The 15,877-nt window shown below is 45.3% G+C and overlaps 1 protein-coding gene across 4 annotated transcripts in view; it reads left to right on the forward strand.

The window, feature by feature from the left end:
• Positions 1-3,066: 3,066 nt before the first annotated feature.
• The window catches only part of hells (helicase, lymphoid specific), a 13,120-nt gene continuing 309 nt past the window's right edge, over positions 3,067-15,877 (forward strand). Inside the window, exons 1-23 of one of the 4 annotated variants that reach the window (XM_086260103.1) lie at positions 3,067-3,567; positions 4,477-4,574; positions 4,827-4,930; positions 5,190-5,312; positions 5,402-5,443; positions 5,520-5,553; positions 6,469-6,530; positions 6,608-6,649; positions 6,760-6,987; positions 8,998-9,180; positions 9,307-9,450; positions 9,528-9,724; positions 10,249-10,342; positions 11,251-11,412; positions 12,692-12,834; positions 13,005-13,149; positions 13,276-13,359; positions 14,389-14,508; positions 14,676-14,792; positions 14,878-15,037; positions 15,138-15,234; positions 15,326-15,402; positions 15,632-15,877. The exon at positions 15,632-15,877 is cut by the window's right edge and continues 309 nt beyond it. In XM_086260103.1, the coding sequence (XP_086116229.1) occupies positions 3,560-3,567; positions 4,477-4,574; positions 4,827-4,930; positions 5,190-5,312; positions 5,402-5,443; positions 5,520-5,553; positions 6,469-6,530; positions 6,608-6,649; positions 6,760-6,987; positions 8,998-9,180; positions 9,307-9,450; positions 9,528-9,724; positions 10,249-10,342; positions 11,251-11,412; positions 12,692-12,834; positions 13,005-13,149; positions 13,276-13,359; positions 14,389-14,508; positions 14,676-14,792; positions 14,878-15,037; positions 15,138-15,234; positions 15,326-15,402; positions 15,632-15,720 (2,553 nt within the window). In that variant the 5' untranslated portion in view covers positions 3,067-3,559 and the 3' untranslated portion in view covers positions 15,721-15,877. The other 3 variants (XM_086260104.1, XM_086260105.1, XM_086260101.1) reach the window with 3 other exon arrangements.

Below are 15,877 nucleotides of genomic sequence, written 5' to 3' on the forward strand. Positions count from 1 at the left end.
GGTTGTGTCACTTGTCTCAAGTCTGCAGCATGAATTAGTCAGAGACATAACTTTCATGCTAATAACCATTAATATAAAGATCATACAAGGTCATACAAACAGTTGAGAGTTGTTCAATATTGTAACTATTTGCATTGCAGTGAGTATAAATCATATCAGGATATAAATGAACCGGCTGCTAATGTATGACACACACCAACTAAAGGCGGGCCAATCCTGATTCTTGAAGTCACTTGTTTCATACAACTATTCCATTTTTAAATTCAATTTTATTTATATAGTGACAAGTCACAGTTACGGTTGCCTCAATGTGGTTTATATTGTAAGGTTCCTAACCCTACAATCAGACAACCCCGTGAGCAAGTGCTTTTCCTAGGGAAGTGGAAAAAATCCCTTTTAAAAGGAAGAAACCTCCAGCAGAACCAGGCGTAGGGAGACCTGGTTCTGGATGTCAGGCAATCATAGCGGCTTCAACAGGTTGTGGAGGATATTTTTGCAAACCATTCTATTTGCAAAAGAATAGCTAAAACACCATGAAGATACTTCACTACACATAACACAATGTATGATGGACAGGTTGTATCCAAAATAAATAGTCAGTGTTGGGAAGGTTACTTTTAAAATGTATTCCATTACAGAGTACAGAATACATGCCCCAAAATGTATTCTGTAACGTATACCGTTACGTTACTCAATGACAGTAACGTATTCTGAATACTTTGGATTACTTAATATATTATCATGCTTTTTACAACAACGTGAATGTACTATTGCTGTGTGATTTATTACTATTACTGAAGGTCCGCGACTCCGAACTGTAGTAAAGGGACCTCTGACTAATACGGCGGGGTCCCTGTCGGCTCGTAGCCGAAAAATAGCTTTACTTTGTTGTCTGGGTCAACTTTGCTAGCAGAGATAGAGAGGCATTGAAAGGCTGCTCCAACGGAGCTTATTGTTTTCGGAGGAAAACACGAACTCGGTCGAGTCTTAATAGCTTACTTACAGCTGGGCTCGTCAGGCACTCTTCTTGGCTGCAGTGGTTATTATTATATTTATCAGAATCAGAATACTTTATTGATCCCTGGGGGAAATTATTTTTTGTTACAGTGCTCCATTTTAAACCAACATTAAGACAAGACAGACAATACACTAACTAAGAATAGTACAATATATACATATATATACATGCATACATAAGTCACTCATAAATAAATAGCTGGAAAAGAAACATGTGTAGTTGTAGCAGCAAACAGTGTGTTAAGTGGATGCGTTGTACAGGGAGATGGCCACAGGCAGGAAAGATTTCCTGTGTCGTTCAGTGGTGCTTTTCGGTAATCTCAGTCTCTCACTGAACGAGCTCCTGTGACTGACCAGCATGTCATGGAGTGGGTGGGAGGTGTTATCCAACATTGTCTTTATCTTGGACAGCATCCGCCTCTCCGACACCACCTTGAGGGTGTCCAGCTCCATCCCCACAACATTGCTGGCCTTATGGATCAGTTTATTGAGTCTGTTGGCATCTGCTGCCCTCAGCCTGCTCCCCCAGCATGCAACAGCATAGAGGATCGCACTGGCCACAACAGACTCATAGAAAATCCTCAGCATTTTCTGGCAGATGTTGAAGGACCTCAGTCGCCTCAAAAAATAGAGACGACTCTGGCCCTTCCTGTAAAGTGCTGTGGTGTTTTTAGCCCAGTCCAGTTTATTGTCAATGTGTACTCCAAGGTATTTATAGTCCTCCACAATGTCCACACTGACCCCCTGGATTGAAACAGGGGTCAAGTGTTTCCTGGTCTTCCTGAAGTCCACGATCAGTTCCTTGGTCTTTGCCACGTTGAGCTGCAGATGATTCTGCTCACACCACGTGACAAAGGAGTCGACCACAGCCCGGTACTCTGTCTCATCATCCCTGCTGATGCATCCAACCACCGCAGAGTCATCAGAAAACTTCTGAAGATGGAGGTCTCTGTGCAGTGGCTGAAGTCTGTGGTGTAGAGGGTGAAGAGGAAGGGGGAGAGGACAGTCCCCTGTGGTGCCCCTGTGTTGCTGATCACCTTGTCAGACACACACTGTGGGAGACGTACATATTGTGGTCTTCCTGTCAGGTAATCAACAATCCAGGACACCAGAGAAGCATGCTTCCAGCTCCCGTTTTTGCTCGATGACAACTCGTACCTTTCCACTCCCCTTTTTCTCCCTCCTCGCGCTCACAGACCCATAACGTGTATGGCAGTCCATTCTCCCTGCAGCACGGACTACACTGCCCATGATGCTACATTCTTTAGAGCTATGCTTGTAGCATTCTGCCTGTTAGCTTAGCACAACAACAACAACAACAACGAAAAGGCGCTCTCTCACCCAGGAAACACACAGTCACAGAGAGAGAGCGTCGCCCTGTAACCATGGCAACCGTAACGCTGCCGCCTGGAACAACAGAACATAGCTGTCAAACAAAACCCAAACAGTCCTGACCCGCCACAATATGAAACAGGAAAGTACCGCAGTGTAATCCATTTATTTCAACAAAGTAACTGTATTCTGAATACCACCTTTTTAAACGGTAACTGTAACGGAATACAGTTACTCATATTTTGTATTTTAAATGCGTAACGGCGGTACATGCATTCCGTTACTCCCCAACACTGTAAATAGTTATTCTGCAGAAAATGTTTCCCAACATTACTGCTGAAGGCTTCTATTTAATCCTGAGTCTGAGGGATTAAAAGTATTAATAAAAAACAGCTGTTGCCAGCAAACAAGCGACCGTTTAGTTCCACGTTTAGGTTTTTTTTTTTGTCATTTGCTCACTGAACTATAATGCCTTACATTCGCGGGAAAAAATCACATCCGTTATAACACATCTTTCCACTCAGAGGGGTCACCATCCTCTTAAAATAGTTTTGTCTATACATACGATATTCTATAATGTATCAAACAGACAACCTGTTAATTATTTATTAATTAATTAATTAATTCTACTTTTTGTTGCTACGTTTCAATTAATTTCAACCCAAATGTTATTGTCTTTTACCCTAAATCACACACCACCCCGTTTCACAAGTGGTTTCCTCCGAAATGGCGCGAAATTGGAAAGCCCCGCCCATTATAAAAATCTTAGCTCCAGGACTGTAGAGACAAATGGCGGAAACTACATGAATTTGCCTTCAAAATAAAATACAATCGTAACCTCAACTTAGCTTTTTCACGGACGCACTTTTTGTTTGAAGGGCTGTTGTCGGAAGCACGTTTCACATTTCTCTCTGCTTAACAACAACGCGTCATTCGGGCTGCAGAGTACTAACGTCAAACTCTTTTCGTTGAATGTTTTTTCACGTTTTAGACAAAGGAACATTTTCGGACATACTACTCCGACATTGCACAGCTATCATAAATACAAGCAGTCTCTTGGGTAGAGTGAGTTGTATGACTGTTTGGATAACTTGCTTGTATAATTGACGAGGCTCCGCTGTTTTGAGCAGAAACGAAACGCTTTGGAAAGCTTCATAGACAGCTGGAACAACCCGCATTAGTTGGACTGTCTGCTTCGCTGCCAACAACAATGAGCTGGTAAGTGTAATGATCGCTTCGCTCACCGCAGCAACCATGTTTCACAGAAACTTGTATTTACGGTGCAGGAAGCCGCTGCAGTATTGCCCTGAACGATATCCGTCGCTAGGTGTCGCCACTCAGCGTTTTTCAGGAGAATACAAGACCGGAAGACAAGACTTTGTCCAGTGTTTTTTTCTCACAAACACTAAAGTTTTCACCTGCGCCAACATGTGCTTCTGTATAAGTGTATGTTTCCGAGCTCCTGTGCTGGAGTATCATTAAAACCGACACGATTGTACACTCGTGACTTAAATCCAGCTGCGGCGCAACGCGCCGGTAACAAAACTGGAGGGGTGCGCGACACGTGTGACGCGTGGAGCACAAGTGCACTGTAATAACTTGGCTCAAACACCTGTACAGGTGAACGCAAAGGCGGCAGGGTAGCCGCTATAATACTGCAGCCCTGAGTCTCCCCATTCCTAACATAATAATTACAATTTCCGATAAGGTATCCTTTTTTCCCTGTAAAGCTTCAATGCCCGTTTACCAAGGTCACCGTGTGCCCAACTCCCACCCAGACAATAAATGCATCCTTTTTCTGTTCCTTTCTTTATCACCATTAATTAACCAGAAGGACTAACAATGATTTGCAGTATTCTGAGTCACAGATGTTCACTGATTATGAAGTTTCAGATTGAAACTGTCTGAAACTGCACCCTGTATGGTAAGTATCTACATTCACTTTTGTGAGCTTAGTATGTTATATGCAGAGTATTGAAATGCTCATGTTGTACTTCATCCCTTCAAATCAAATGTATCATTTCACCTGGGTTACAGGGCCTAGGAAAGGTCTAAATGGCGTTTACTCACCTCTGTAAAGATGGCAGGAAAAGTTTTACTGAGTAGATTTCATTGTTCTGCTGATAGCCTAAAAGAAGAAACTCGAAGTGTCTCCCCTCACTGCCCCAAACCTGACGAGTCTGAGGAGCCGCTGGGCACAGCCATTGAAACTGGTGCTACTGCAGGTGAGGTCCGCTTTTGATGTTGCAAAGGAAGCTGAGATAGACGCTGGTTTAATGAAGGATGTGTTTTACTGTCCTGCTGCTTAAATCTCAGATGACACTGATGAGATGAGGCCAGTTCATTAGGAACAGGGCTCCGTGTCACATGCTCATTAACTAGTAAATGCTAATTACCTTATAGTAACTTGTGTTACTGAAAAGATGCTGTGCGCATAGTCGTGTTCAGGTGGTGTCAATGTTGTGGTTGTTTTTAAGATGAGAGTATGACAGCTGAAGTGGTGATTACTAAGGAAATGGAGGAAGAAGAGAAGAAGCTAATGGAGCAAGGCGAGAGGAAAGAGGAGGAGATGATGAAGAAGGTATGCTGTTTAATTTCTCAAGGTGGGAGTTGTATTTTGACATTAAAAGCTTCTCATTATTAAACTCATCATTAGTTTTAGTTGGTTTTTTGTGTGGCTGGTACAGATTTTAGGGAGTAAAAGGCGTATAGATGTGTGTCTGTAGCTCACCGGTTCATGTGATGATGAGCCACAATTGAAATGTTTCTACATCACTGATGTTCTGGATGCTTTCGAGCCCACTCATGTTAATGTAATTGCTTTCAACTTTTCCCATAAGGCCAGGGAGTCTTGGGAGAGGGACTCGCATGACATGCGGTTCAAGAGGCTCCAGCATTTGCTTCAGAAGAGCAACATCTATTCTAAGTTCCTGCTGACAAAGATGGAGCAACAACAGAATGAGGTATGGTGTCAAATGTGGACGTACAGGCTGTTTGCACCTGTCCACTCAAGGCTAACACGTCACTTCTGCTCTGCTAATGATTATCTCAGGAGAGACTCGGGAAGGAGAAACTTGAGAAGAAGGCCAAGAAGGTGATAGATTTACTGTCATCATTCACAGTTACAGTCATGTTTTCAGCCGTACTCACGGCAGTTTGTTTCCTTCTAGATGCAAAATGCCAGTGGTCCAGAAGCTGTCAAAGGTGGGCCAGTATGCTAATATTTCAACTTGCAGTATGGAGCTCAAATGTCAGTTGTTTAGTAGCATTTACACTCTGTGGACACTTTATTAGGTACACCTTGCTAGTACTGGGACCCGTGTTGCTTTCTGTCATATGAGGCACAGGAAACATACATACTGGCCATCACACAGTTTGCAGCTTTGATGGCTGCGTATCCACGAGGCAGCTCTCTCGGTCCCCCTCAACCCAAAGATTGGTGACGATCTGAGTGCAGTGAACTTCTGTCATGTGGCATCTCAGTTTAATCACACTGTGGGTACACTGTGTACATAAAGGCGTGGATGTGGTCATCCACAATACTCAGGCTGGGCATTTTAAATGAGTGGGGACAAAGGGATGTGTCAAGAAGATGGCCCCGCCTCTGCTACGTCACCACAACCAACCTAAACCGTTAATAGAAGTGAGGATGGGGCCTTCATGTATCTCTATGCCAACCCTGCCATTCAAATGTGGCAGCAGATATTGAGACTTAGCAGACCAAGCAATGCTTTTCCATCTTGTGTTGGTGTTTGGTGAGCCCATGCAAATTGTAGTCTGAGTTTCCTGTTTTTGGTGGGCAAGAAGTGTGTTCTTTGCTGCTGCTTCAAGGTTTGACATGCTGGTCTGGTCTTTAGCTTTAAGGTAGCAGGTGTTTTTTTTCTTACCTGTCTTTTTAACCCTTGAGATGGTTGTGAGGTAAAATCCCAGGAGATCTGCATTATTTAGCCGTTCCACATTCAAAGTCACATACGTCACCACATTGTCTAAGTGCACTGAGGTGCTGCTGTGCGACTGGCAGATGAGATGTGTGGTTTACAAGCAGTTGAACATGTGTACCTAATGAAGTGGTTGGTGAGTATCTACGGTCCTAATGACGTGACTGTATTTCTGTCAAAGCAGAGAAGAAGAAAAGGAGAAGAGATGAAGACTATAAAATAGCAGATGTGATGTCAAAAGAAGTAAGTCTCACTTTAGTTTGTGTGCAGCTTTAACTTTTATCTGTTTATCTTCATCTTCTCTCATGTTTCTCTTTCAGGAAATTATGTCGCAGGCAAAGAAAGCGAAAGTGGAAGAAGTGGTAGGGAGACTGTTTTTCCCCGCCGTGGTTGAAAAGCAAAAGAAGTGTTTGCACATGATGAATCCAGCGTACAACTGTGCCACACACATGCATGTCATATCTGATTCCAGGAAGCGGCACCTGCCCAGAAGAAACTAGAAGCTGAGGATATTGAGAAGATGAGCGATTCCAACCAAGATATAAAGAACCGGCTGTCAGAGACGGTGCGCGACAACGCTAAGCACCTCCTGCATCCTCATAGGAAGGTGAACGGGCAGCCAGTTCCTGTTCAGCAACCACAGCTCTTCACTGGAGGCGTCATGAGGTGGTACCAGATCGAAGGCATCGAGTGGCTGAGGGTAAGAGGAGATGCACCAAATGGCATTGTGCGAGCAGATTGTCTTTTGTATGTGATCCTCGGCACAACAAATGACGCCTAGATCAGCGGTGCCCAACCTTTCTCGCTCCACGGACGGTTGAATGTCACTGACCGGCCTTTAAGGTGTGGCGGATAAAAACAACAAAATAAAACGATACGACCGAGACACAAACTAAACGTGAATTCACTGTGTAACTTTATTAGCAGCGTCCTCCTGAAATGCACCAACATTGAGAGTAACGTCCAGCTCTGGTTGCTATGGTAACGTGTAAACGTGTCTTTCAAAATAAGACGCATAACTACAACACGGGAAAAGACCCAGGGAAACCGAGTAAACGATAAAAACCTTGCAAACCATAAATTTCCAACCTGAGCCTCAACTCTCGCGGCTCCGTACCGAACGACTCACGGACTGGGACCAGTCTGTGGCCCGGGGGTTGGGGACCGCTGCTCTAGACCACAATAACGTAGCAGTTAGGGACTGGAGCTGACAGAGGCAGACACACAGATGCCCCAAAACAGCAGCTGAGGCCCATCAATCAAAGTGTTAACGATTAGAAGTGTGGTACTGACGCGTGACAATGACGACGGTTAGTCGGCTAGATGACGAGTTGCGCGCGTCCGTGCCACCAATATGCCGCAGGACCAGGAAGGATTGTTCTACCCCTCAGTCGTAAAAGGCTGATGGGCGTCATCACCCTGCTGGGCGTCATCACCCTGCTGGGCGGGTGGCTGCCAAGCAACGTGGGCCCAAGTTTGTGAATATGAAAACTTCAAAATGAAGCGGCGTTTCGTCACAGACGTATCTACTCAAACATCTCAATGACCTTGACCCCAGTATTTTTAATGGCCACTCCTCTGAGAAAAACAATGATTTACAAAATATCTGTTTTGACAAAAGAAGGGCTGCTACACACGTGTCAGAAGAGAGACACGAGGAACCTTGTGCAGAGTTGACCTGCAGTAACATGCGTCACACGGCATCGGTGTTCGGTTGAAATGAAGCGTCTGAACAGATGGGTCACACAGTTTCCCTAAACCATAAGTTCACCAGTTAGCTGCACAAGCGCATAGACTCCATTAGATGTTGGATGGCTGGAAACTTTCTTCAACTAAATGAGGAGAAGACTGAAGTTCTTGTTTGTGCTCCTAAAAGTTTTGTACCTAGTGTTATGGAAAACTTGGGTCCATCTATCAGGAGCCTTGGTGTTAGTATTGACTCAGCTCTGACTTTGGATGCCCATGTAAAATCTTTGGTTCGCTCCTGTTTTTATCATTTGAGAAACATTGCTAAGCTGAGTCCCATTGTATCGCGCTCCGAATTAGAAATTGTCATTCATGCATTTGTTTCATCTCGTCTGCATTATTGTAATTCTTTGTTTACTTGTTTACGTAAAGCCTCTTTGGATCGTCTGCAAGTTGTTCAGAACGCTGCTGCAAAGCTTCTGACCAAGTCCTCCAAGTTTTCCCATGTCACACCCCTGCTGATTCAGCTGCACTGGCTCCCCGTTAAATTCAGGATCCAGTTTAAGGTTTTGACCTTGACTTTCAGGGCCCTGCATGGACAAGCACCAACACATATAAGTGAACTTTTGCATCCATACATTCCCAGCAGGTCCCTGAGGTCATGTGACCAGGGCTTGCTTGCTGTCCAGCACACGAGGCTGAAAACAAAAGGCGACAAAGCTTTTGGAACTGTGGCCCCCAGACTGTGGAACTCTCTCCCTTTGAGCCTGAGATCTGTGGACTCAGTGGTCTCTTTTAAAAAACAGCTAAAAACCCATCTTTTTAAACTTGCTTTTAGTTGATTTTTATTTTTAGGTTTTAGCTTCTGTGAAGCACTTTGTGATTTTTATCTTGAAAGGTGCTATATAAATAAAGTTTTACTTACTTACTTACACTATTCTCATCCAGGCGAGTGCTTTTGAAAACGGACTGAAAATCTCAGTGTTTACTGTCTCATCAGTCTGTGTTGTTCCTCTGCTGTCAGATGTTGTGGGAGAACGGCATCAACGGGATCCTGGCTGATGAGATGGGCCTGGGAAAGACCATCCAGTGCATCGGTCACATTGCCATGATGATAGAGAAGAAAGTGCTAGGCCCCTTCTTGGTGGTGGCTCCTCTCTCCACTCTGCCCAACTGGATCAATGAATTCAAACGCTTCACACCAGAGGTCAGACAGCAAGCTGCTCAGCGTCTGACCCTGAAACACAAAGTCTGACTTACGAATAGAAATGAAAACCTAGAAAGGTGTCAGCGGTGAATGGCACTAGCTGACACTGAGTCTTGTTTGTGCTAGGTGTCTGTGCTGCTTTACCATGGCTCTCAGCCAGAGAGGACCGAGCTGCTGAAACAGATCTGCCGGCCTCAGGGGCCTCTCAGCATGTGCCCTGTAGTCATCACCTCCTTTGAGATCTCCATGATTGACAGGAAGTTGTTACAGGTACGATCCCTGCTGCTTCTTAAATGGCAGAGGGAGTTTTGGATAATAACTTGGCTTGTGTCTGTGTTCTGCAACAGCGCTTCCAGTGGAAGTACCTAATAGTGGACGAAGGCCACAGGATCAAGAACCTTAACTGTCGGCTGGTGCGGGAGCTGAAGATGCTGCCCACTGACAACAAGCTGCTGCTGACAGGCACACCGCTGCAGAACAACTTGGCTGAGCTCTGGTCCCTGCTTAACTTCCTCCTGCCGGAGGTCTTTGATGACCTCAAAAGGTGACGTTTTTTCTGCTTTGTTTTGCTGCTTTCAATGACAGCCAATCATCTACTGTGATGTGCACAGAAATGTGTCTGTGGGGGAGAAGCAGGACTTCACAGGCATAACTGTGTTTAACATGCCAGTTAACAAAAACTGGGCAAGGTTGTGAGCATCATTGTATATATGCCAAGTTTGTTTGGGAATCATCCTGTCAGTGTGAAAGTGTTGTGTCCACTAAAGAAAGCTGAACAGCAGACTGGTAACAAAGTGAAAGTAACGTTTGAAAAGAGTCCGGTGCAGGGACCGGAGTGGAGATGGTTTAAAAAGCACTTGATGCCTAAAGGAAAATTCCACAATATTCCTCAAGACTGCTTATGAAGCAACGTCCGGAAGCAAATTCAAGAAAAGAAGTTCGCGACTTATTGTGTTACCAAAATAGAAGCTGATTTGTTACAGTGTATCTGAACACCAGACACAGCTGATATCTGTGCTCGATGCTTCTGATTGCTCGGCTTTGATCTCTGACATGTTTGCCTCACAGCTTTGAGTCGTGGTTCGACATTAACACCCTCGGTGAGGTCGACAGTATGGTGGTCGCTGAACGTGAGCAGAACATCCTGAGTATGCTGCACCAGGTCAGTCATCATCGCGGCCGTCTGTGACGCTGCTAAACGTCATCTGCAGAGATACTGAGAACATAACCACAGTTAAGAAAGCTTAAACTTGGCTACCAAGAAACATTTGGTTCCTGTGATAAGTTGGAGGTAAATTTGGTGCCTTTAAGTCCAGTGTTAAATGTAAGGTTTTGTCTGCTAACGAGCAGCAGGTTTGCCTGGATGTTTAAGTTTTTAATAAGGAAATGTAGCATGAAGCTGAAGCATATCCAGTTGTTCAAAGGCATAAGCAATAATCTTAATCTTACATCCATCCATTACTTAGCTGGGCCATAGAGTTTGCAATCCCTGAAACAGTTAGCACAGCTCTTCAGTGGGTAGCACTCGAGCTAATTCAGGGTTTTCAACCTGACGTGACTCTTCAGTCCGTCGAGCACGGCCATGATCTGCCTTTTACCAGCAGTACAGCACATCGTCAGTTGTGGACCCCAGGACATTTATCACCATATACCCTCATCCGAGGCCGGCCCACCACCGGCTGGGCCTGTCATGGTTTCATGTGGTCATTGACCCAGTCTGCTTCTGCTTTAGCCACAGCAGAAGGAGATCTTCTCATGACTCAAGTGACTAACCAATAGGTGGGATGCAGTCTGTTGACATCGTATTTGTAGATCACCTCAGGATTTAGCTGTGGACGAGCTGTGACAACATTTTATTTTGAAAGACCTGTTTTGTTTTTTCTCTTGAATATTTAGTTCTTCCCACCAATACAAATTCTTCTCTTTTTATTTATATAGATCAATAATTGCTGCCCTACATTATATATAGATATTATAAATGATCTTTAAAACATTAGCTATCAGTTGTCTGTGTATAGACACTGCAGGTAAGCAGAAGTAAGTGTTATTGAAGGTTATCTGTTGTTTCAGATTCTGACTCCATTCCTGCTGAGGAGGCTGAAGTCAGATGTGACGCTGGAGGTTCCTCCTAAAAAGGAGATCATTGTGTACGCTCCTCTGACAGCCAAGCAGGAGGCTTTCTACACTGCTGTAGTCAACAAGACCATTGCCAAGATGCTGGGCCAGGAAAAGGTAACAAAGAGCCAGAGCTGGGAGCACATTAGAGCAGGAGTCGGCAACTCTTTGGTCCTTATACTGCGGCCCTGCGTGGTTTGGGTAAAATAAATGAGAAGTGTTTAGCTGAAGTGTATTTTATTTGTGTTTAGTTCTTTTTTAACTTGTAGTTCTACATTGGAAGATTATTGTGATATTGAAATATAAAAATTTATATTCTATTATTTTTTCATCACTCAAAATAAGCGTCACACTCGTGGAAGCCGGCGTAGCCGCCGAAACGCCGTGCATTTATCGAGACTTTCAGCCCCAGGTAGGCCAGTTATGGATCTTGGGATCCACATTATGTCAGCAGCTGTTCTCCACCATGAACTGTGTTAAAAACAAACACGCTCACGCCTCACAGACGACAGCTCACAGTCCTGTAGAGATAAAGTGACTTCGTACAGCCCCGACCTGCAGACGCTGTGCGCAGAGGTTCAGGAGCAGAAGTCCCGTTGTAAACATATCACAGCAGACCCGACGATGTTTGCATGAACGCGTTTTTCAGCATCTCTTTATCGACCGCTTTTCACACACGACTGCTGTGCACACAGCCGACTGTAGCTTTGCAGCTCACAGCCCGACACAACAGCAGGGAGAGCACAGACTTGTGATTGTGGGTGCCGCTCAGGTGCGTCCGCCCCCCCTGCAGCGGCGCTGCAGACCACGCCCCGCCACACACATTAACCAGGTAAAATACATATTTATGCTATTTTTTTTTTAGCAGCATAGAGCTTTTTAAAAGTCAGGTCAAGGCTCCAAAAGCACAAAGGTGATATGAGGGGGCGGCTCACAGTGTTTTTGTTTGCGTGGAAGCCGGGTCCAAGTGGCTCTTTGGGGGTTAAAGGTTGTGACCCCTGTGTTAGAGGTTTAGGCTTGGGGTATGCAGTGATACCCTCGTTATTGGACAGCACACGTCCAGGTCAGCTCGTGGCGTTTCCATATCATTATGCTTGAGTATCTGCTGATTAGTGTCATTTTCTTAAAAAACATTAACAAACCAGGAAATGAGTCACTCGAACATGCCTGCTTGTCAGAATATAGCTAACAGCTGAAACCCTGTGAGAACCGTGACCTTGTGACCCCTGTGTGTCATCATAGACCCCTCCATGTCTAATATAAAACACTGGCCCACTGGCTGTAGCTTTGACCTTCCCAAGAACAAGACTGTGGTGGACTCATCATTTCTGGTTTGAGTGTGATCCTAAGGTGAAAACCGAGTGGTGAAAGTTGTTGGTTCTCCTGGTGTACTTAGACAGAGGCGCCTGTAGCCCTGACATCCAGCGGCAGGCCGAAGCGGCGCAGCCGGAAGGTAGTGGACTACAAGGAAACGGATACAGACGCTCCATATGACCTGGAGAAATATCTGGAGAGGGTTCGCAAGGAGCTGGAGCCGAGGTGAGACCGCCTCCAAGCAGCTACTGTGACAGGAGAGGAAAAACAATGTTACCATGTTCAGCGTTATTTAGTTTCATTTGGAGTCATCTGCCTGTTATCCCCACCACAAGGTAACAAATCCTCCTTTGACAGACGTTTGCTCACATCTTTTGTCCTCCGCTCTGCTTCAGCTCCCATCCAGTGCTGGATGTCCAGAGCCCGCTGGACGCTCAGGTCAGCCTGAAGCTGCAGAACATCCTCATGCTGTTAAAGAGATGCTGTAACCACCCGTACCTGGTGGAGTACCCGCTCGACCCCGCCACAGGGGAGTTCAAGGTAACGCTGCCTGTGCTCATTTAGAAGCACTAACAGTTCAACTCAGTGTTTTACAGTTAAATAGAATAAGCTCGATGAAGAAAAGGCTCGTGCTTGGATAACATGTTCACCCCAATCTTCCTGCAGATCGATGAGCAGCTGGTGCAGAGCTCTGGGAAGTTTCTCATACTGGACAGGCTGCTGCCAGCGCTGAAGAGAAGAGGTCATAAGGTGAAACGAACGCAGAGCTGCATGTGATGCAGAGCTGGGACAGAAGTGTGTGAAAGGAAGAAGGTTGTGCTACAAACAGGAAATGTCTGTTAAAAAAGTGCAACATATTCATGAACCTATTAAACGCTAAAGTCAGCAGTTTAGACACAAAGTAACTCTGAGGACACAGGCAGGAATCGGACGTATTTAGTGAAGATTACAGGAGCAGTCCTTTCAAGGCTGCTGGCACGCTCTGGACGAGGACTGGGGCACCAGCTCTGTGTGAAAATAGGGACGCAACAGTTTTGGCTCCAGGAGCACAATTTCTGCCACGGTGACAAAGAGCGACCTGTGGCAGAAGTGGTTCAGTTACAGGATGCCTGAGCTCTGGAACGAGCTGTTGCAGTGAATGTGGGCTGACGGGCGTAGTTAGTTTCCAAAGTTCAGAAAATGCACAAGAACCGTGATCGCTGACGTCTGTGGTAATCTGAACTACTGAACGTACTGAATTACAACCTTTACATGAAAATGTTTTGCATCAAAATCTACATTTAAAAAACGTTCTCAAAACATCACACAAAATGAATTGGACTGCGTAACATTTTCACCTTTACAGTGAAAGGTGAAGCTCATCTGCCACTGTCTCTCCTCTGTCATACCTCAGCATTATCTTCTTCCACCACATCCATGAGCCTCCTCGTCTCCTCCTCTGACATCCTCTCTCTGCACATCTCAGCCTTGCTTCTGTCTCCAAACAGCTCCGCCTCACCCTGTCATCCTGCTCACTCCCAGTGGAAAGCTTAGCATCTTCAACTCTCCAAATAATATATTAGGAGAAGACATTAGAGAAGCGAGTTTTAGATGGTTTGGACATGTGCAGAAAGGAGACATCGGATAATATTAGAAAAAGGATGTGGAGTATGGAGCAGCAGGAACAGAGGAAGTTTATGGAGCTGGTGTGAGATATAGCAGCAAAGTAGTTTGTGACCTTTGTTCAGAGAAACACTTACAGATGTTGTGCTGCTCTCCACACTGGTCCCTTTTCTTTAGGTTCTAATTTTCAGTCAGATGACGTCTATCCTGGATATTCTCATGGATTACTGCTATCTGCGGGGCTTCCACTACAGCCGCCTGGACGGCAGCATGTCATATGCTGAGAGAGACGAAAACGTGAGTTGTAGATTGTGAACATGTTGCAAAGGTAACAACCTCCTGCATAAAAAACATGTTTTTAACTTGATGGTGCAATATTCTCTCAACTCCAGAGATGTTTAGCACCCAAACTGCCTCTCCGAGTAGATTGTTGAGTCATTCTTGTCGTTCTCGGTCTCTGAAAGATGGCCAGGTTTTCCAAAGATCCAGAGGTGTTCATCTTCCTGTTGAGCACCCGAGCAGGAGGACTGGGAATCAATCTGACAGCTGCTGACACCGTCATCATCTTTGACAGCGACTGGGTTGGTGCTGATGACAAATCTACAGCAGCTGTTTCTTGTACATATCTCATTGAGTCCATGTTTGATGCTTCTGTCATCTCTCAAGAACCCACAGGCAGACCTGCAAGCTCAGGACCGCTGTCACCGCATAGGACAGACAAAACCAGTAGTGGTGTACCGCCTGGTCACAGCCAACACCATCGACCAGAAGATCCTGGAGAGGGCGTCTGCCAAGAGGAAGCTGGAGCAGATGGTCATCCACAAGAGTGAGTGTCTTCACTGTGATGGGATTGCAGCTGTTCACACCTTGCACCAAGTTTTCAGTTCATGTTTTGAAATGTGGTTGATGGTGTCTTTCCTCCACAGACAAATTTAAAGGTGGGAAGGCAGAGCTGAAGCCAAATAAAAGCTGCATTGATCTGGATGAGCTGCGGGAGCTGCTCAAAGCTCGAGGCACTGAGAAGTAAGCACTGACCTCCGAATCAAAGCACCGTGAACGAGCCTCGGAACCGTAACTGAAGGCTAATCTTGGCTGTAATGTTTGTCCCACTCAGGGAGGTTAAAGCTTCGAAAGGGAAGGTCATCAGTGACAAGGACCTGGAGATTCTGCTCGATCGCAGCGACTTGCTGGGTGAGGAAACGCATCATTTCATCAGTACCAAAAAACCCGATTCAATCATAGCCTGGTTTTACAACGAGTGCACCGTCAATGTCCTTTCAGTAACCACAAAACATGTGAAGTTCACGGGAGTCGGATTTAGTGTTGCTCAAGACACAGAAGCCCTTCTGACTCGACTCTTTTGTTAAAACCACTTTAACTCGTGAGACAAGAAATGTGACAGTTTCTGTGCATTTTTCAGACAAAGAAAAGGACGCCATGAAGAAGGCGAAAGTGGGAGTCTTCAGAGTGATCGACGCCAAAGAGTCATCGGAGATCACGCTGGGCTGAGAACAGCAAAGCTGCAGCCATGTCACTTACAGCCACTGAACACCTGAAACTGCTGTTTGTACAGTTTGTGTTTTGTATGTAAGGTGCTCCCCTGTAGTCTCAGGAGTGAGGGTTTTTTTGCTTTTGTTATGATGGCCCTTCTACGACTGGACTGACT

The sequence above is a fragment of the Aulonocara sp. 'chitande type north' Nkhata Bay genome, linkage group LG13 (assembly GCF_057382095.1).
Source record: "Aulonocara sp. 'chitande type north' Nkhata Bay isolate Kocher_YH1m ecotype deep benthic linkage group LG13, A_spYH_male_GT1.1, whole genome shotgun sequence".
In the NCBI taxonomy this organism is placed as follows: domain Eukaryota; kingdom Metazoa; phylum Chordata; class Actinopteri; order Cichliformes; family Cichlidae; genus Aulonocara; species Aulonocara sp. 'chitande type north' Nkhata Bay.